The sequence below is a fragment of the Pelophylax lessonae genome (assembly GCF_965119305.1).
Source record: "Pelophylax lessonae genome assembly, chromosome: 4".
In the NCBI taxonomy this organism is placed as follows: Eukaryota; Metazoa; Chordata; class Amphibia; order Anura; family Ranidae; genus Pelophylax; species Pelophylax lessonae.
In genome coordinates, this window is record NC_138771.1 from 191,262,629 (window position 1) to 191,283,906 (window position 21,278).

The 21,278-nt window shown below is 40.1% G+C and overlaps 1 protein-coding gene across 3 annotated transcripts in view; it reads right to left on the reverse strand.

The window, feature by feature from the left end:
* The window catches only part of RELN (reelin), a 782,434-nt gene that overhangs the window by 119,048 nt on the left and 642,108 nt on the right, over window positions 1–21,278 (reverse strand). For all 3 annotated transcript variants that reach the window (XM_082254411.1, XM_082254410.1, XM_082254409.1), the window contains 6 exons: window positions 20,771–20,948; window positions 20,349–20,433; window positions 18,708–18,890; window positions 7,979–8,150; window positions 6,779–6,881; window positions 4,568–4,797 (listed from right to left, as the gene is read on the reverse strand). In XM_082254411.1, the coding sequence (XP_082110537.1) occupies window positions 4,568–4,797; window positions 6,779–6,881; window positions 7,979–8,150; window positions 18,708–18,890; window positions 20,349–20,433; window positions 20,771–20,948 (951 nt within the window). The remainder of the gene's footprint in view (window positions 1–4,567; window positions 4,798–6,778; window positions 6,882–7,978; window positions 8,151–18,707; window positions 18,891–20,348; window positions 20,434–20,770; window positions 20,949–21,278) is intronic.

Here is a 21,278-nt window from a genome sequence, read left to right on the forward strand (position 1 = left end):
TTGTACCCCTAAAAGGCTAGGAGTAGGGGGAGTATGGAACAGGCAGCACCCTCAAACCTTCAGAAGTATGAGATGAACCCCAACAACTTGGAAAGGTGGATCTCTCTCACACGTACCGACACAGACTATCCCGCAATTCAATTGATCCTCAAAGGTTTTTATTGAATAGCGGAGTAGGAAATATGATCAAAAAAAGTGTATGTATCTCGCACGTACACAACCACACTAGGCCCCAATTACTATTGTTTGTACCCCTAAAAGGCTAGATGAGGAGTAGGGGGGGTATGGAACAGGCAGCACCCTCAAACCTTCAGAAGTATGAGATGAACCCCAACAACTTGGAAAGGTGGATCTCTCTCACACGTACCGACACAGACTATCCCCCAATTTAACTGATCCCCAAAGGTTTTTGATTAAATAGCGGAATAGAAAATATGATCCCAAAAAAGTGTATGTATATCACACGTACACAACCACACTGGGCCCCAATTACTATTGTTTGTACCCCTAAAAGGCTAGATGAGGAGTAGGGGGAGTATGGAACAGGCAGCACCCTCAAACCTTCAGAAGTATGAGATGAACCCCAACAACTTGGAAAGGTGGATCTCTCTCACACGTACCAACACAGACTATCCCCCAATTTAACTGATCCCCAAAGGTTTTTGATTAAATAGCGGAATAGAAAATATGATCCAAAAAAAGTGTATGTATATCACACGTACACAACCACACTAGGCCCCAATTACTATTGTTTGTACCCCTAAAAGGCTAGATGAGGAGTAGGGGGAGTATGGAACAGGCAGCACCCTCAAACCTTCAGAAGTATGAGATGAACCCCAACAACTTGGAAAGGTGGATCTCTCTCACACGTACCGACACAGACTATCCCCCAATTTAACTGATCCCCAAAGGTTTTTGATTAAATAGCGGAATAGAAAATATGATCCAAAAAAAGTGTATGTATATCACACGTACACAACCACACTAGGCCCCAATTACTATTGTTTGTACCCCTAAAAGGCTAGATGAGGAGTAGGGGGGGTATGGAACAGGCAGCACCCTCAAACCTTCAGAAGTATGAGATGAACCCCAACAACTTGGAAAGGTGGATCTCTCTCACACGTACCAACACAGACTATCCCCCAATTTAACTGATCCCCAAAGGTTTTTGATTAAATAGCGGAATAGAAAATATGATCCCAAAAAAGTGTATGTATATCACACGTACACAACCACACTAGGCCCCAATTACTATTGTTTGTACCCCTAAAAGGCTAGGAGTAGGGGGAGTATGGAACAGGCAGCACCCTCAAACCTTCAGAAGTATGAGATGAACCCCAACAACTTGGAAAGGTGGATCTCTCTCACACGTACCAACACAGACTATCCCCCAATTTAACTGATCCCCAAAGGTTTTTGATTAAATAGCGGAATAGAAAATATGATCCAAAAAAAGTGTATGTATATCACACGTACACAACCACACTAGGCCCCAATTACTATTGTTTGTACCCCTAAAAGGCTAGGAGTAGGGGGAGTATGGAACAGGCAGCACCCTCAAACCTTCAGAAGTATGAGATGAACCCCAACAACTTGGAAAGGTGGATCTCTCTCACACGTACCAACACAGACTATCCCCCAATTTAACTGATCCCCAAAGGTTTTTGATTAAATAGCGGAATAGAAAATATGATCCCAAAAAAGTGTATGTATATCACACGTACACAACCACACTAGGCCCCAATTACTATTGTTTGTACCCCTAAAAGGCTAGGAGTAGGGGGAGTATGGAACAGGCAGCACCCTCAAACCTTCAGAAGTATGAGATGAACCCCAACAACTTGGAAAGGTGGATCTCTCTCACACGTACCAACACAGACTATCCCCCAATTTAACTGATCCCCAGAGGTTTTTGATTAAATAGCGGAATAGAAAATATGATCCCAAAAAAGTGTATGTATATCACACGTACACAACCACACTGGGCCCCAATTACTATTGTTTGTACCCCTAAAAGGCTAGGAGTAGGGGGAGTATGGAACAGGCAGCACCCTCAAACCTTCAGAAGTATGAGATGAACCTCAACAACTTGGAAAGGTGGATCTCTCTCACACGTACCAACACAGACTATCCCCCAATTTAACTGATCCCCAAAGGTTTTTGATTAAATAGCGGAATAGAAAATATGATCCCAAAAAAGTGTATGTATATCACACGTACACAACCACACTAGGCCCCAATTACTATTGTTTGTACCCCTAAAAGGCTAGGAGTAGGGGGAGTATGGAACAGGCAGCACCCTCAAACCTTCAGAAGTATGAGATGAACCCCAACAACTTGGAAAGGTGGATCTCTCTCACACGTACCAACACAGACTATCCCCCAATTTAACTGATCCCCAAAGGTTTTTGATTAAATAGCGGAATAGAAAATATGATCCCAAAAAAGTGTATGTATATCACACGTACACAACCACACTAGGCCCCAATTACTATTGTTTGTACCCCTAAAAGGCTAGATGAGGAGTAGGGGGAGTATGGAACAGGCAGCACCCTCAAACCTTCAGTATGAGATTGTGTTCACTGTACCCCACAAAGATTGAGTTCACTGCACCCCACAATGATTGTGTTCACTGCACCCCACAAAGATTGTGTTCACTGCACCTCACAAAGATTGTGTTCACTGTACCCCCCAAAGATTGTGTTCACTGCACCCCACAAAGATTCTGTTCACTGTACCCCACAAAGATTGTGTTCACTGCACCCCAAAAAGATTGTGTTCACTGCACCCCAAAAAGGATGTTGTTCACTGCACCCCAAAAAGGATGTTGTTCACTCCACCCCAAAAAGATTGTGTTCACTGCACCCCACAAAGATTGTGTTCACTGCACCCCAAAAAGATTGTGTTCACTGCACCCCAAAAATGATTTTGTTCACTGCACCCCAAAAAGGATTTTGTTCACTGCACCCCAAAAAGGATGTTGTTCACTCCACCCCAAAAAGATTGTGTTCACTGCACCCCAAAAAGATTGTGTTCACTGCACCCCACAAAGGATTTTGTTCACTGCACCCCAAAAAGATTGTGTTCACTGCACCCCAAAAAGGATGTTGTTCACTGCACCCCAAAAAGGATTTTGTTCACTGCACCCCAAAAAGATTGTGTTCACTGCACCCCACAAAGGATTTTGTTCACTGCACCCCACAAAGATTGTGTTCACTGCACACCAAAAAGGATTGTGTTCACTGCACCCCAAAAAGATTTTGTTCACTGCACCCCAAAAAGATTGTGTTCACTGCAGCCCAAAAAGATTGTGTTCACTGCAGCCCAAAAAGATTGTGTTCACTGCAGCCCAAAAAGATTGTGTTCACTGCAGCCCAAAAAGATTGTGTTCACTGCAGCTCACACACAGAAAAATGGATGTGGATCACTGACACCTGCCTATCTCCAATCCCACACCACACAGCAATATCGATTGTAGTTTGTAGAACACAGTTTCCCTAAAATTCAGCAGACTCTGTCCCTAACAGGATTGAGAAGAGATCGTAGATCAGGATTGAGTGCAGACCCCACCCCCCACACAGCAATATCGATTGTAGTTTGTAGAAGACACTGACCCTATATAATTCAGCAGACTCTATCCCTAAAATGCCTACAACTCGCCCTGCCTAAACACTCCGACCTGTCCCTCAATTCTATCCGGACACAAATGGTTTTTTCCTGCCTATCTTTCCCTAATCAGCAGCCAGCACGTTGATGTGTGCTCTGTCCCTGAATCTAAGCAGCATAATGACGCCGCTGCGGCTGCCTCGAACTTATAAAGACTTGGTCACATGCTTCAGACGGCCAATCACAGCTACTGAGACATTTGCAGGCATGGCTGGGATGGCTTAAGGCACACCAGTTAAACGATTGTTGATTGGCTGTTGAAAGCCCGCCATGAAAAGAGCGCCAAAGCATGCAAAACCCGGAAATAAAACGACCGAACACGGATTTTTACCCGAACATACAGTAAAGTGTCCGTGTCCGTGTTCGGGTACAAAAAATCCAATTATTCGGTACGAACACGAATAATACAGTCCGTGTTCGCTCAACACTACTAGCTAGAAGATTTGGCAATTGACAAAACCCATAGGTTTGAAATATCATTGAAGTGTCAGAGGACTTGCTAGATTCTTGTACCAAAGGCACATGGCTGAGGTCTTTTACTGAGTGCTGCAGGTGACCTTTGCAATAATTTTTCCATCATTCTAGATATGACAAAGGCACTTCAATCTCTTCTGAACTTTAATAAAATGTTTGTATCTAGTAATCCATTCTCACACCCTTTAGAGCTCCTGGTTGTTTTAGAGAACTAGAAACTTGAATGCTTTGAAACATTTTTTTAGCCACCTGTTACTGTACTTTTAATCCTTTCCTACTGTAAAGACTAAATAATTTAATTGGATTGGAATTTGTTAGAATGGCTTGGGCTTTCCTTTGTTCAACTTTTCTTACAATTTGCTTACTATTTAAATGCACACAAATGAATGAAAACATATACCCTAAGCTTGTCAGTTATGGAACTTACCCACAAATATGCAGTTTACCAAAGTTGATGACCTCTCTTCTCCAGCCCTGCATTGTTCCAGCATAATAGGTGCTACTGGGGTGATGCTCTGTGGTGCACAGTGAATTGACGTGGCTGCTACTGCTGTAGCACAGCGGGAGAAGCAAGTGCCACGTGGCACCAAAATCCCGAGAGAACTCCAGTCTTACTGGATCATCAGAATTACTGTCTGTTGTGCAGCCCACATTAATCTAGATTAAATAGGAATAATGATAATAAAGAAAGTGAAAAACATACAGGTTTAATCATAAAAGTATGTTGTAAAAAAGAACAGTTAAACCAGGTATAATAAATGAATATATACAAAAATTTTGTGAAAATTTTATGGCAAAGTGACATAATTTAGTAAAGAAAACAATTCAATAAATAGAAATGTTATTTGTTCAAAAATGAAAAAGGTGCACACTGAAAAAAATTATATTTATATTTCATTTATTCATGTTCTTCATACTGAGATGAACATACAGGTAAATAGAGGGAATAAGTGGTAATCTCTATAAAGATATTCTTTGTTTTTGATCCCTCTTGTGGTGAGATAACCCTCCAAGGATTAAGCTGTAACATCTGCAATGCCCAAAGGATGGGGAGGTGTAGCTCTTCCAAACCCCTGGCTATATTACCTAACAGCTCAATTGCAACATGTGGTTAAATGCATGGTACCATCGTTGACTGCACCTAACCAGCTCTTGTGGTTATTATGCATTTCACAAAATTCCCAACCCTGACAGCATGCCGGGAGTCCTAGCTACTGTGCAGACCTAACAAAATGCTTCCCACATATAAGCTCATGCATAAAATATGGGATAAGGCCAAGCAGTTGCAGAAAGTAACTATTTTTAGTTTATACAGTACCATATAGTTAAATAATACTTCCCCTGAATTAGCCAAGTTGCATTATATTGGTAAATAGCAGACACAAGGTTATCACTCACTTGCATCATATTTTTGATAAAGGTACACTGGTAACCTTCTGTACTGTGCAGTCCCAATACAATCTCCCACACAATATGCACTTATACTATCTGCAATTTGTGTTATCAAAGGGGTTCTCTACCACCTCTCTGCTACGTCTATTATTAAATTGTTGCAGCATACCACCACGATGAAGGGCTTTATTTCTCAATGCTTCACTCTACTTTTAAATGCATACTTAGAGCATTACCCGTGTAGAGCCCTGGCAAATTGGGAGGGTGATGTTGGTGGTACAGAGCCAGACCTGTGAAAGAGGCATTGCAGTCTATCCAGATTAGTTACTTAAACACATTTTAGACTTTCCCAATATACTATTACGAATGCATTACATCCCATCCAAACTCTATACCATGGTTCTACTGCAGAATCGCAGAAGTCTACCTGCAGTGGATGCCACAGGGACCATGGTGACTTAATGCATATGCTCTGGCCTTGCCCCAAGCTGCACACATATTGGGCAATGGTCACTAACACTCTTAATGGTGGATAGGCAATCTCCAGAAACATTTCAAGCCCATAAACTCATCTTACTACACTGGAAATCAGAACATCCTCGGCTCTGGAGGAGTGGATACACATAATGGGAACTACTTTGAGCTATAAACGCCAATTGTATCAACATTGAGGCTGCTACAATCATTTTTTTTTTTTTTTAAGTTAAACTTTAATTGCATACTTCAGCAAGACAGGAACTCTTACAAGAAGGAAATAATGATACAAAACTCAGAGGTACATCCATTAACATCCTAAAAGTACAACAGGATGAATCACAGTGTATTGCAAGTACAGAACCATAAATAAAGACAAAGCTTAACATTTTAAAAAAAGGGTAGCAGTTAGACCAAAGATATCTACTTATCGGGGGAGGCTGCTCCAATAAATTTGAAAGGGTATGGGATGGTTGGCTGAATACCCCCAGTTTTGCCTGGTTTGATGTGGCGTCACACAGACTACTGTAGCTACTAACATAATCAACCTATTTATGTTCTTAAACTAAGTGATGTTTATTCTCAACTCTATGGTTTGGCAACGTCTTATTTGCTTGAGCACAATATTTCTATTGTAATTTGACCAGTCTATTCCTGTGTATTGTACAATGTCATGCTGTTTTTATGGATAACTGTACACTCCGGAATTTTGTAAACTTTGTACTTTTCAATAAACTTTTCCTGATTAAAAAAATAGAGGGAATTAGTTTACCTCAAACTGAATGATAGTGCTCTCATCCACATCTAGATCTCTTGTAGTAATGGAATGCTCGCCTACTTCGTTTGAAACAAAAACCATAGCAGAATCTTCCTCCCTAACATTAAACAGACATCTTCATTATTGGAGTTAATGCACTTTAAACTAAAGTTAAAAACTAGAGATACAATTCAATATCATATAACAGATGTATGCCAATTATTACAAATACATAGAAGACTAATAGTCTATTCTGGATTTACATTTTATATTGGCTATCTTAATAAAAATGTATAATAATATAGTAAGCATATTATAGTAGTAGAAAAGCACCAACTTTCTTTTAGTGATTTTTATTTTCAATGTTTTTATTACAGTTTCATAGCACAGAACAAATCAGAAAAAATACAGCAGAGTCCTGCAATGGGAGGTAAAGACAAATACAATGTTAACACACTTAAATGCTTTCACATACAGTATATTTGGAGATGTTTGCCATTGATATCTCTGCTTTTATTATACAGTAAATAAGAAACACATTTAATAGGCTTTTAGTGCCGGTTCACACTACCGCGGCATGACTTCGGGGGCGACCTGTGAAGTCGCGTGCACCGCGACTTTGGCGCGACTTGCACGGACTTCACATAATGGAAGTCAATGCAAGTCGCTCCGATGTCGCCCTGAAGTAGTACAGGAACTATTTTCTAAGTCGGAGCGACTTGAATCGCTCCTATTAGAACGGTTCCCGTAGCACAGAATGGACTGCGACTTGTCAGGCTGACCAGTCACCTGACAAGTCGCGGTAGTGTGAACCGACACTTACTGATTAACAGAACAGAGAACTGATACATTTTGCTCTTTGTTTATCCGCCATTTGTATGGAGTCCTTGTTCTTAGTCTGGTCCTGCTGCCCAGACGATACAAGAGCAAGGAAAGCTAGGCACTGTGCTAAGTAGTTACCTTGACAGGGACACAGAAGTGATACATTATATTGAAAAGCATACAAAGTAGAGATGGCGGACTTGTGTGATCAGCCTGAGGTCAAATCTTTGGTAAAGGATTTACAACTATCTAGCATCTGGAATATCACATGATTACTTGTCTTTTTTCATTTTTTTTTAGCTGCAAACATTCTTAAAAACCTTCAGATTGACATTAAATAATGAGAAATTACATCTGACATGCAAATGATAAATAAAAACTTTGTTGACTTACGGTGCGCCTTTAGAGGAGTATGGGCAGTAGAGACCAATATTTCCACCAGGGTAGAAAAACCAGTTATCTTCCTTGGGGCCATAATCAAATGTATCCATTAAGATGGTAGGATTGTGTACATTATTTCCATCAATTACAAAGTCTTCTATGATCCATATTTCATCTCTCTTCCCTGTGACAGTACAGAATGACAACAAATGTAATGGCCAGCTCATCTTATAGTCATCACATGCTGCACAATCTACAGCAAATAATATCTTCCGCACATTGTATTTTCCTTACAATACAATAACATTTGTAGTAGGATTACAAAGGGGATGGTCTCAAGTGCAGGACTACATTTATTCATATGCCTGTGTGAATACTGATAGATGTAGAAATAAATATGCACAGTACTGAGCAAGTATTTGTTGTCAAAATTTAAGCTAGCCATATATTTCCATGTCAAATGTAGCTTTCAGAGTGGCCTATTGGGGTTATTTACTAAAGGCAAATCCACTGTGCACTCCCTGTAGATCTGAGGGGGACAATCAAGGACAATAAAAAACAGCATTTTTGCTCGCACATGATTGGATGATAGAAATCAGCAGAGCTTCCCCTCATTTCAGATCTTCCCCTTAAATCTAAAGTGACTGCACTTCCAAGTGCATTTGCAGTGCACAGTTGATTTGCCTTTAGTAAATCAACCCCATTATTTGCATTGACTTTGTTTGTGTCCACCATGTTTGTGTGGGTTTCCTCTGGGTGCTTCAAGGTCTTCCCACAATCCAAGCACATACCTAAATATCTGCTTCTTAATTCCTCCTAATGAATGTGTTTGCTTGCAATAACTGTGGTGGGAACCTTAGATGGCAAGTTCTTTCAGGGGTATAAATTGATATGAATGATCAATGTCCTCTGCAAAGCACTGCAAAAAGTGGTCAACATTATACAAAATAGTAAAATAAATTATTGCATAAAAATTATAAATAGGTTAAAAAGGTCCCATGGATAAGATTCCTAGGCAAAAAATGTATATGAACACGTCAGATAGGCTTCAGTCTATTTTACAGCCACCATGCAATATGCTTGCTAGGAACACCCTTTAAGCTTCCTGGAAGGGGACATCCTTATCAATGACCACCAATGTAAGGTTTATTCTTCCCAATGACCACCAATAATAAGGTGTTTTCCTCAATGCCCACCAATGCAAGAGGGCATTCTTCCCACTGACCCCTAGTGTACGGGGTTCCTTTATACCACTAGGCACCAATCTATGGGGACATCTCTTCCACTGACCATGAATGTAAGGGACCTTTTCTCAACTGATCAACAACTGTAGGGGGTCCTTCTTCGCTGAACACCAGAGTAATAGGACTTCTTGTTTTAGTATTGAAGCAAACATATTGAAAACATGATTTCTTATCCTTTGAAAAAGGGGGGTTTACTTTAGGATCAGCTGATAGTATATTATAGCGTGCCTGAATATCCCTAAAATTACGAACTCCCCAACCCTGCATTAGATGATTTTACCCAACTCTACTCTACCCAGTAATAGAGATATCTTAGTTAGATTCAAAGTTCACAGCAATTTAAGAGTAAATCAAGATATGAATCGTTTACACATAGTTACATCAGTCCAGCTTGGACCATTGTTCCTATGAATAAACTCTACTTGGCTGATGTCCCTGGAAGCTGGAAATCACAAGTAGACACCATTACTCCAGTGACTTCCACTCTATGTTACCGTCCCACCTCTTCATCTCAACGAATGACAGAACGCTTTGCATTCATTCAGAAAATGCAAATCATTCTCTAAATTGTGCCCATTCCAAGCAGCCAACCTCCTGTGTTCAGAATGCAGCAGGTCAGCCCCTCAGCGGGGAACCTAGAAGCAAGTGGAGACCACAGGAGTAGCAGTGTTTAGTTTAATGATTTCGCAGCTTCCTGTCAATGGTTGTTAATGAATCAGCGGGGGTGCTAGCATCTGCCAGGTCCTTAGCAACCAGAGGCATTACATGGCCCCTTTACCCACTTTACCTCTGGAAGAATTACCCTGCTTTATGACCAGGCTATTTTTTGTGATACAGCACTGCGTTACTTTAACTGATAATTGTGCGTTCATTCGACGCTGTACCCAAATAAGATTTATGTCCTTTTTTCCTACAAATGGAGCTTTCTTCTAGTGGTATTTGATTACCTCTGCAGTTGTTTTATTTTGCGCTATAAACAAAAAAAGATCAACAATTTTGAAAAAAAAAAAAATGTTTTACTTTCTGCTATGAAACATATCCAGTTAAAGAATTTGAAAAAACCAAAATACTTCAAAAAATGCAGTCCAATATGTATTCTGCTACATATTTTTGGTAAAAAATCCCAATAAGCGTATATTGATTGGTCTGTGCAAAAGTTATAGTGTCTACATACTATGGGGTATTTTTATTTATATTTATTTATTTTTTTCACTAGTAATGGTGGCAATCAGTGACTTATAGTGGGACTGCAATATTGCGGCACACATTCTGACACTAACGGACACTTTTTGGGGATCAGTGACATTAATACAGTGATCAGTGCAAAAAATATGCACTGTACTAATGACACTTGCTGGGAAGGGGTTAACATCAGAGGCGATCAAATGGTTAACTGTGTGCTTAGCTAGTGTTTTACTATACTGTGTGAGGTGCTTTTACTAGGGGAAGAGATAGAATTTATTCCCTGCTTTGCAGGGACACAAACTCCATCCTTCCCCCCCTGTCAGAACGACGATCTGCCTAGTTTAGATAAGCAGATCGCAGCTCTTTCTCTCTGCCCTAAGATTGGTGGGCATCGAGTAACCTGCACCTGCTGATCAGCTTCCGCTGTATGTACTCACATCGAAAGCGAGCCCTTGGCGGCGCGCATGTGTGCCCCCCTACCCGGAAGCGCCGGATCACATATATATCTACGTGATCCAGCGCACAGGTGTCACCCTGTAGCAGTAAAACTGCTATAGGGCAGACCTAAAATGGTTAATTTACTCTCTGGGAATCCCAGACCATGGGCAGAGTTAATGTTGATGTCACTGACCAAATATGGATACAGGAGCAATGTTATAATCCTGGGGGACTTCAACTATCCTGATACTAATTCAGCAAAGTCAGAACTGCACATTCAACTAATGCTCAAAAAGGCATAATAACAATAAAAACTGTCTTTAAAAATTTGAGGGGCAGAGCCATGTTTTGCCAGCATGAGGATGCACAGGTGTTCCAGCAGTCTTATTGTTGTCTATTGGGATGCCGCAGCTGCATGGACACAGCTGCTGCTCCCAATATGACATCTGTGTGAGTGCACTGCCCTGAATGAACCCTGAGTGAGTTCTAGGACAAGCACCCGCACCGATGTCTTATTGGGATACAGCAGCTGTGCCCCTTTCGGCCACTGCATCTTAATAGATAAGAATGAAACTACTCACATGGGCTAATACTAAAAAGGCTAGGTAAGAAGATATTTGCCCCTCGAAAGATGATCAGGGGAAGTTGGTCACAAGTGACAAGGAGAAGGAAAATGTATTAAACACATTTTTACTCTCCTGTTTTGTATGAGCCAAAAGGAGGGGTAGATAAATAAGACAGTCATTTTATTAGCAATATATTGAATATACCCTTTTAGCTGACAGAAATCGGTGTTAAAAAAAGTCTAGAAAAACTTAATGTGATTAAATCACCAGGACCAGATGGCTTACCCGAGAATCCTCAAAGAACTTAGTCATGTCATAGCCAGAGCATTGTTCCTAATTTTTAAGAACAGCTTACTGACAGGAATAGTAAAAAAAAACAAAAAAAAAGAAAACGTGGTACCAACATTCAAAATAAGGCTATAGATGTAAATGTATAATATATATGTGTAAATCACTGCGAAAATTGATGATGCTATATAGGTACCTGTAATAAAAAAATTAAAAAGCAGTAATATATGGACCAGTCCACCTATGTAAACTATTAGAAGGAATAATATGGGAACATGTGCAAGAATTTGCCAATAAAAATAGTATCATTAGTAGCAACCAACACTACTGTATGATATACTGTTCCTGCCAGACCAACCTTTTAACATTCTATGATGGGGTGAGCTGGATAGAGGAAGCCCAGTGGCCTAAGTGTATCTATGAATTATTTGTTTAGTGTTTGAGGTGCAATACATAACAGAAGCATAAGTGTTATCTAGATTTTGCTAAGGCATTTGGTACAGTACCCCAAAATGCTTAATTTACAAAATACGTTTTTTTGGCATTGATATTGTTGTATGTGCCTTGATAAAAAAAACTGTCTACAGGAACATGTTTAGGAAGTAATGATTAATGGCATACTTTCTGAATGGTATAGAGCTGTGAGCGATGTGCCCCAGGATAAATGATATAGAGGTTGAATTTGATAGTTAAATCTCAGTGTTTTCAAATGATACAAAGCTAAGCAGGGCAATAATTTCACGACAACTTTACAAGAAGATCTTGTGAAGACAAAATAGAATGTTGGGCAGCAATATGTCAGAAGAGGTTTAATATTGAAAAATGTAAAGTATTGGATTTTGAAGCTAAAAATATGATTGCTACCATGGGGTTAATATCTGGGGAATTTGAGGATGGAAAATATCTGGGGTGTCCTTGTAGAGCATAAACTCAGCAATGCCAATGCAATGTGAAGTTGCAGAAAGCAAGGCTAGCAGGCGATTATCATGCATTAACCACTTCATGCAAAATCATGTACCTTTAAGTCATTTTGTTGAAGTGGTTATACCTGGGTGATGCCTGCAGCCAGTAAAGAGTACCTGTCACTGCCTATTACTGTCAAAATATTTACATTTCTTTCTTTTCTAAAGGAACAGTGTAAAAATAATAATAAAATAATTTTTTTTTTTTTAAAGCGCCTCTGTCCCCACGTGCTTGCGCAGCAAAGAAAATGCATACCTAAAAAAAAAAAAAAAATTGCACCCGCAAATGTACACAGTGTTTAAATCACACATGTGAGGTATCACCGCAATCGTTACAGCGAGAGCAATAGGTTTAGCAAAAGACCTTCTCTGTAACTCTAAACTGGTAACCGTTAAAAATTTTAAAAGCGTTGCCTATGGAGATTTAAAAGTCCTGTAGTTTGTCGCCATTCCACAAGTGTGTGCAATTTTAAACAGTGACATATTAGGTATCTATTTACTCAGTGCAACATCATCTTTCACAATACACAAAAAAATTGGGATGAAGTTTCTTTTTTCCAAAAGAATTGCGTTTGAAAGACCACTGGGCAAATACCGCATGACATAAAATATTGCAATAACAATATATATTGTTTGGGGTTCTAAGTAATTTTCAAGCAAAAAATGCTGATTTTAACTTGTAAACAACAAGTGTCAAGGGTTAAAAAGGAAATGTACCCAAGACATAAAACTATATATCTACATCTTTACAAAACTTTGGTTCGGCCACATCTTCAGTATGAAATGCAATTTTGGTCACCAATCTTCAGGAAGGATGTTCTTTAACCACTTAAGCCCCAGCCCTATTTCGGACACTTTTTGTTTACGAGTTAAAACCAGTATATTTTCCTAGAAAACTACTTAGAACCCCCAAACATTATATATATTTTTTTAGCAAAGACTCTGGAGAATAAAATGTCGGTCATTGCAAAATTTTTTGTCACGCGGTATTTGCGCAGCGGTCTTTAAAACGCCATTTTTTTTTGAAAAAATTTGAAAAATCACATTTCACTGCATTTAAAAAATACTAAACAGTAAAGTTAGCCCATTTTTTTGTATATTGTGAAAGATGATGTCACGCCGAGTAAATAGATACCCAACATGTTACAGTTTAAAATTGCGCCCCCCCCCCCGTGGGATGGCGACAAACTACGGTCAATAGAGATCTCAATCGGCGACGCTTTAAATTTATTTAACGGTTACCAGTTTAGAGTTAGAGTGTAGCTCTTTTTTTTCAATTATTTCCCACGCTCTGGCGATCGTGGCGATACCTCACATGTGTGGTTTGAACAGCGGTTTCATTCACGGCTCGACTTGCGTATACGTTTTTTTTTGTGCGCGAGCTAACGGTGACGGGGGCGGCTAAATTTTTATTTTTTTTCCTATTTATTTTTTCTTTTTTTTAACTTTATTACAGGTTTTTAAAAAATCTGATCACTTTTATTGCTGTCACAAGCAATGTAAACATCCCTTGTGACACCAATATGTAGTGACAGGTACACTTTATGGAGGGATCGAGGGTCTAAAAGACCCTAGACCCCTCCACTACACTTCCATGTATGCAAAACGCTGAAAACGGCATTTTTGCATACAGCCGTTTTTTAAATTTGCCGCCTTTTGCAGCACAGTAACCCGGAAGTGACGTCATGGACGCCGCCTCCCGGTTGCGTCATCTGAGGCCCGATCAATGCCGTTTCCGGCATTCATCGGGACTCCATCCAGCCGGCGGACGTGCCGGCTGGGTGCTCGGGGCTCCCGGTGGGACGGGAGCCCCGAGCAAAGCCACGGAAGGCGGCGGGAGGGGGGGGGGACATCCCCTCCCGCTCACCTGGGTAACGATCGAGCGGCTCCCGAGCCGCATCGGTCGTTCCCGACGGAAAGCTGACCGTCGGCTTCAAACCACGGTACCGATGGGGATGTGGCCATCGTGGGGATGTTAAACATACTTAGTGAACCTGCCCGTGACTGGTGGGAATCTGGTCCATAGTATTTGGCTTGTCTCTGTTCCATTTAAATGTTTGAAAGGAGGCTAAATTAGCACTGTTACATTTCCCTATCCCGGGTTTTTCCGCTCTTTAACAAAAATTGCCAACTTATCTGTTTATAGCAACTAAAAAGACGATCGCTCAGGCATGGAAGAAATCCAAAGCCCCTTTTCAGGAACTGAAAAACCATTTGACGGCCATGATGATTAATGAACAGATGTCTAGTGTTCTTAAAGACACGCATGCTAAGTTCCTTAAAGTCTGGAAGCCATGGTTAACGTATGCCTTCCCTGAACTCCCTCTGACTAGTGTGGGTCAGTGCTGACTGGTATCCTGGGTGATCCCTGGTTCCCTTCTCCTCATTTTTCTTCTTTACTCCTCTCTACTTTCCTCTTTTGCCTTTTCTTAACGTTTTCTTCTCTCTCTTTCTGGAGCCCTTAGCCCAGGACTATTTAAATGCTGAGCTATTGCATATTCGTCCTGTTTACTCTTGCACGCTATGGGATTTTCTGTGATCGTTCAGTTAGGAGGCTTCCCTCCTCTGTTTATGTTGTATGTTCCACGTTTTCCAAGTGCCAGTCCTAGCCCCTGTGTGGGCAGCCTAAGGGCTATATCTGCAATAAAAAATTACTGAACCAGAACTGAATAGATCAGTGTCTTTATTCATCTTTACTAACCACTTAACATTGATTGAAATAAAATATATCCATGGCCATATTTGGTCAATAACATCAAATGTAAGACCCCACCCCTTTGTTTACATTTAGCAGCAGGGAATGGGAGATATTATTCACAGTTGACAGAATCAGACTTGTCCATTGGTTGGCATTTCTTTTCTTTCAGCAGTTATTGTTCATCGCAATTGACATAGATCTGCTTTGCTGGATGTCGTGATTGACAGTTATCTTACATCATAGGTATCTGACGTATTGGGGGGCCCCTCATTTTTAAAAGGGGGGTTCCAGGTACCGATAAGCCCCCCACCCACAAGCCTTCACAACCACTAAGCCAGGGTTATGTGGAAAAGGCCCTTGTTCTCATCAATCTAGAGAGGAGGCATCATCACCCTATGCTGAAGGCAATAGTTCAGGATGGGAATAAGGTGGACGCTCACCCCTCCTCTTTCCTGGCCTGCCAGCATGCATGATTTGATAAGAGTCTGGCATATATTTTGGAGGGCCCCTTGCTTTTTTGCACAGGGCTCCCCCCTTAAAAAATCACACTAGAACTGAAAGGTTTGGTATAGAATTTGATGGAGTCCCCATGCTGTTTTTTGCATGGGGGGTCCCTCTGACATGAATACAAGCCCTCATCAAGGATAAGAACCTGTTAAGTTTTTTTAGGGGAACCATGCACCTTTTTATGCACCTTCACATTTACATCTTCAGATGCAGCACTGCCATTTCACCCAGTGGCCATAACCTCACTGGAGGACACAGTAGTGGTGTACGGGCAGGCGTGTGGAACCACAACTTGTGCCAGAGGTCCAAGGCATCCAGTGTGTCCGATTCTGCTGGCGACCTTACATCATTGGTTCATAATAGAGCAAAGATTGTCAGAACAGGCAGTGGAACAGGTAAGTATAAATAGCCTTCATTTGAGAAGTCATTTCAGTTTTTAATATAACAGACAGAGAAGTTACTTTTGCCTGAACTCCAAGAATAATAAATTGCCTGTACACGAGAGGCATGTGTATTCATATTAAATCTTGGAGTGCTTTGTGTATTTCATTCAGATCTGAACAGCATGTACAGGACACCTGGGATGGATCTTGGACAGCCAGTATATTTCCACACTATTAAGGTTGTGGTCTCTTAAGAGGGACAATAAGAGATGTTTGATGAGGATTCATTGGCAGTTCTCTCAGAAATGTTAAGTCTTTATTTGGGATGTGGAATTCAGAGGCACAGAGAGACCAGAGAGACTGGAAAAGAGGGTGGAAAAGAATCACCAAACCCTGATTATGGGACTTTGGTCCCAAAAGGGTTAACCATTCTGCAAGGGGAGGCTTGAAAAAGAGCAGGGAGGACTTGTTACCTGTCTTTGAGGTGGGGCAGAGTAATTCACAGCTAGGAGAAAGTGTGAACTGTCTGTAAATTGAGATATTGTTTTGCTGAGCTCCTGCAGCCTTTGTGGTGCCCTGAAGAAGATGGAAAGATGGACACCCCAAACCCTATTGTGTAGGACTGGTATATGGGTGGTGAGCCATCCTGTTTTCGTTATACCAGAAGAATGGACAGTTTGAAGTTTCTTTGCTAAAGAATAACTGTTTTTGTTTGCTTGTTTTGAAAGAGCAATAAAGACTGTTTACTTTTACAAGGGGCTGGCTGGTGATCTCTGGTTTTTCATATTACAAGTATTATAGCATAAAACTTTGCTTTGTGCAGGAGCTTCCCACTGCTGCTTTCTCTTCATATGCATAGTGAATGGTCCTGTATTCATGCCTCTGTAGGCTTTCTGTGTAAGTGGACCTGTTTGGCCCATCTACATCTTTTCTCTCTGCACAGTGATGATGTCACCAGTACTATTACAAGGTAATACAAGGATGTCTTTACAAAGGCATTTGATACATACATACAAAGTGTATTTAAATAATTTGTGGTTGTTGAGAAATATATGTAAATTAAAGTTTTTGTGCCTGGAGTTCAGCTTTAAAGTGGACCTTCATCAATAAATACTCTCATCACTCTCCTCTGACTCCTCCCCATCTGACCTACACAATTGGTAACAGTTGTTTTTAAAAATAAATGTTCAGCTTCCTGAAACCTCACCGAGATGAGCATGATATATACAGTGCGATCTCACACATGTGCAGATACCCTGCAGGATCGATTGGACCTGGCACAGCCACCTGGCAAGCCTGCACATACATATGACGTGAAACACCTGTGCACACAAAGAAAGCAGCAGGTCAATGGGACCTGGCAGAGATGAGCAGCATGTCTGGGGGGAACTTCATGAAATTCCATGCATGCACAGACACTGGTGGAGATCTGAGGCATATCTGCACATGTGTGAGATGTCAAGCTAAGATGGTGGTATGGGAGAACAGCGATATAGAAGAACACTGGGTTGAAAGGAGGACAGCGGTTTACTGGATGGACTAGGAAGTACGTATTTTATATTTACATATAGGAAAAATTAGGAGGTAGTGAAAAAAATAGTTCCTCTTTAACCTCCCTGGCGGTATGATTCTTTCCGATTTTAGGTGCTGAAAGCGGTAGCATTATTTTGCATGTAATTCTCAAGAACGAGCAGCCCAAACCAACTGTATACATATGATTTTTTTTTAATTGCGTTCTTCTTTATAACATCTCAGGTATGATAAAGTTTGAAACACAAAATCATAAATTATAATATAATAAATAACTATAAATAAGTTAAAGTATGTATGTATGTATGTATATATATATATATATATATATATATATATATAGATATACTGTATATATACATATAAATATATATATATATATATATATACACACACGTATACATATATATATATATATATATATATATGTATGTATACATATATTATATATATATACATATGCACACACGTATGCATATATACATATATGTATGTATATATATATATATATATATATATAGATATACGTGTATATCTATATATATATAAAAGTACAGTAAAACTGCAGAAAAGGGCACTGGGGGGCAAACTAATGTGAATTTATTTTATTTTGTAATGTATCAGTGTGCTTGGTGTGTTTTACTGTTTGAATTTGCCGCCGGTTCCACCCCCCTGCGAGCGTCACGTCGCAGGAGACGGAACCTGGGGCACAGAGCATCGGGAGGAAGATCCGGCCGCCGCACACTGCCAAGATACATCGCTGGATCCCGGGGACAAGGTGAGTACCCTCTCTTACAGGATCCAGCGATCTCCCTGGCGGTACCATGAGTGTGGCTCGGGGTTACCGCTTTTGGCACTGAAATGTAACCCTGAGCCACACACGGTAATACCGCTAGGGAGGTTAAAGAATATTTTTTATACAGTAAAAAAAATACTATACCATTGTGGTAAGGCTGCCAAAGCCTAAACCTAGTGGCATTGGTTTGAGCTGATGCTGGTAGAGGAACATTGACAAACAAGATATCAGTAGTTTGAGTAAAATAAAATTCATCCAGGAGATGCCAGGTGATGCCTCCTGTGACTGAGAACTGAAGAAGAATGGAGTGTGATCTCTCTGGAACTCCTAAAATAAAAAATACAAATAGAACAGATCACAAAAAGTATTATAAAAAAAAGACAAATGGGTGGATACATTTGTTTATTATCACAAAGTATTTTTTAAAAATGCTTAACATGGAAATACAGTCAAAACTATGCTTATTTGGTTTTAGGTAGCATGGGAAAGGGTAAAAACCTCTGCAAAGCTATACTGCTTCCGCCAAGTGAAGCACAGACTGCCACAGTGGAGTAGGAAAGAGTAGAAAGTGTAACCCTGTGGGGAGATTTCCCATCGCTTCCTGTGTGGTCACCAGGACTGGAAGAGAGGGTAAATCTCAACCAAAGACAGCAATAAAAACCTGTCAGGGGTATTAACCTTTCCCCACTCTAGTCAAATTAAAAATAAAAGGTTTTGACAAGAGATTGACTATACAAAGGACAACCTCATAAGCACTTGAAAAGTTTGTAGATGCCTAGTTCAACACTTATTTGGCATATCAATGTAGGTCAATTCAATCATCATGGGGTTGATTTACTAAAACTGGAGAGTGCAAAATCTGGTGCAGCTCTGCATAGAAACCAATCAGATTGCAGGTTTTTTTGTCAAAGCTTAATTGGTTGTAAGCTGATTGGCTACCATGCACAGCTGCACCAGATTTTGCACTATCCAGTTTTAGTAAATCAACCCCGATCTGTTTTTGTAGATTATAATATAAACATAAATATTTTTTTCTTTGAATATGTCAAGAAAACTTACCTGTACCTAATTTCAGAACACATTAGGATGGAATGAATTTTCTGTGGACAGCAAACATATGGAATGAGGTCTCCAAAGACACAATGCCAAATCCAGTCACAGTCAGAGAGTTCACTGGATACAGGTCCTTAGTTCAGGATATATCACATACATTGTGATTGTGACCAAAACTGACATCTGGGTCTTCAGGGATCAAATGCTGTATATACTTGAAGATCTCTGGGCATGCTCCAGGCTGAACTATGCTCCAGTCTGGCCGCTCACAAATGGCTCAGTTTGATTCTTAACATTTTGATGTAAAATTTAAAATACAGAAAAATGCAAATGAATACATGAGACTTGTTTTGCTATAAACTGCCTCTGTATTCTAGTAAGACAGATTGCCTATATTTGAAAATACTAAAATGACTCTCTGAAACCAAAAGCTTTACTTTAAAGAGGGATACGTTACCCTGCCATTGATAGCCATCCCTTTCAACAAATGAACTGCTCCCTCTATGATCCATGGTCTCCTGGAGAGCCTGGGGTTTACTTATTAGCATACACATGTCAAAATGAATGAAATGGTTGCCATCTGTCCGTAACATCTGTGAGACTCCAGTGAGAAGTTACAGATGTTTTCCTTTGCTCAGGTTTTATAAATCAGCCATACTGCAGTTTTATAAAAAAAAAAAAGGTATCCAATTATATTTCATTACCACTCAGTGTTTATTCTATAAAACCTACCTTTGGTAATGAATTTATATGAAAACTGGATGTATAATGTATGCGTACAGTCAAGATCTCTTGAAACAATCATTCTGGATCCTTCCTGAAAATAAATAACATTCATTTACAAAATGATAAGTTGACATTGGACAACTAACATGACTACACTGTAGATAAGATGAGGCGTTGGCTTGAAATAGTATTAAATAGTATTGAGAAAGCAGAAAATTTAGGGATGAATGTTCTGTGTGTGGGACTCCTGAAAAGAGCTGCCATGCAGTATTACTGGCCCAAACAAAAGTTACCTTAATTTTAAAGAAATTTTAAACAAATATGAACATAAAAACTTGTTTAGTTTGTCTTGAAAATAATGTATACAGTATATCAATATAAAGAAACAAATACCCAGCCAACCAATGACACATAAAGAAGGTCCTTACCCCTTTAAAGATAAGTGCCGTTCCAGATTTAATTGTTTCTCCATTTAGGTTTCCCCGGTCTGCTCCATACACCTCAGGCCACACATCAGGATGCAGGTTATTATTAAAGTCATCCTTCAGAATTGAAGGTAAAGGTGCAATTGGGACGCAGTATGCACCACCAAAACCTCTGTCACACCTGGAATATAGCAAACATTAATGTTATTGGCTGCACTACTAAAATCAACTACTAAGTCTTTATTTTTAATGGGAACAGTTTGAATTCCTAGTAAAATATAGTGCATCAAAACTTGCAAAACTATGTGCTATGTGGCTTTTCCAGAAAGTCTCCCAGGTGCTCTGTGGGCACAGCTGAGGACCTGTAATTCTCTATGATCCGTTGACCTCAGCTCTGATGGCAGAATAGGACCAGAGGTCACCGGCTCACAATGCTTCCCTCATAATGTGTTATTATGCTACTAAATTTGCATAACAGACATCACTGTTCAGAACAGTGTGGCTCTGTCCA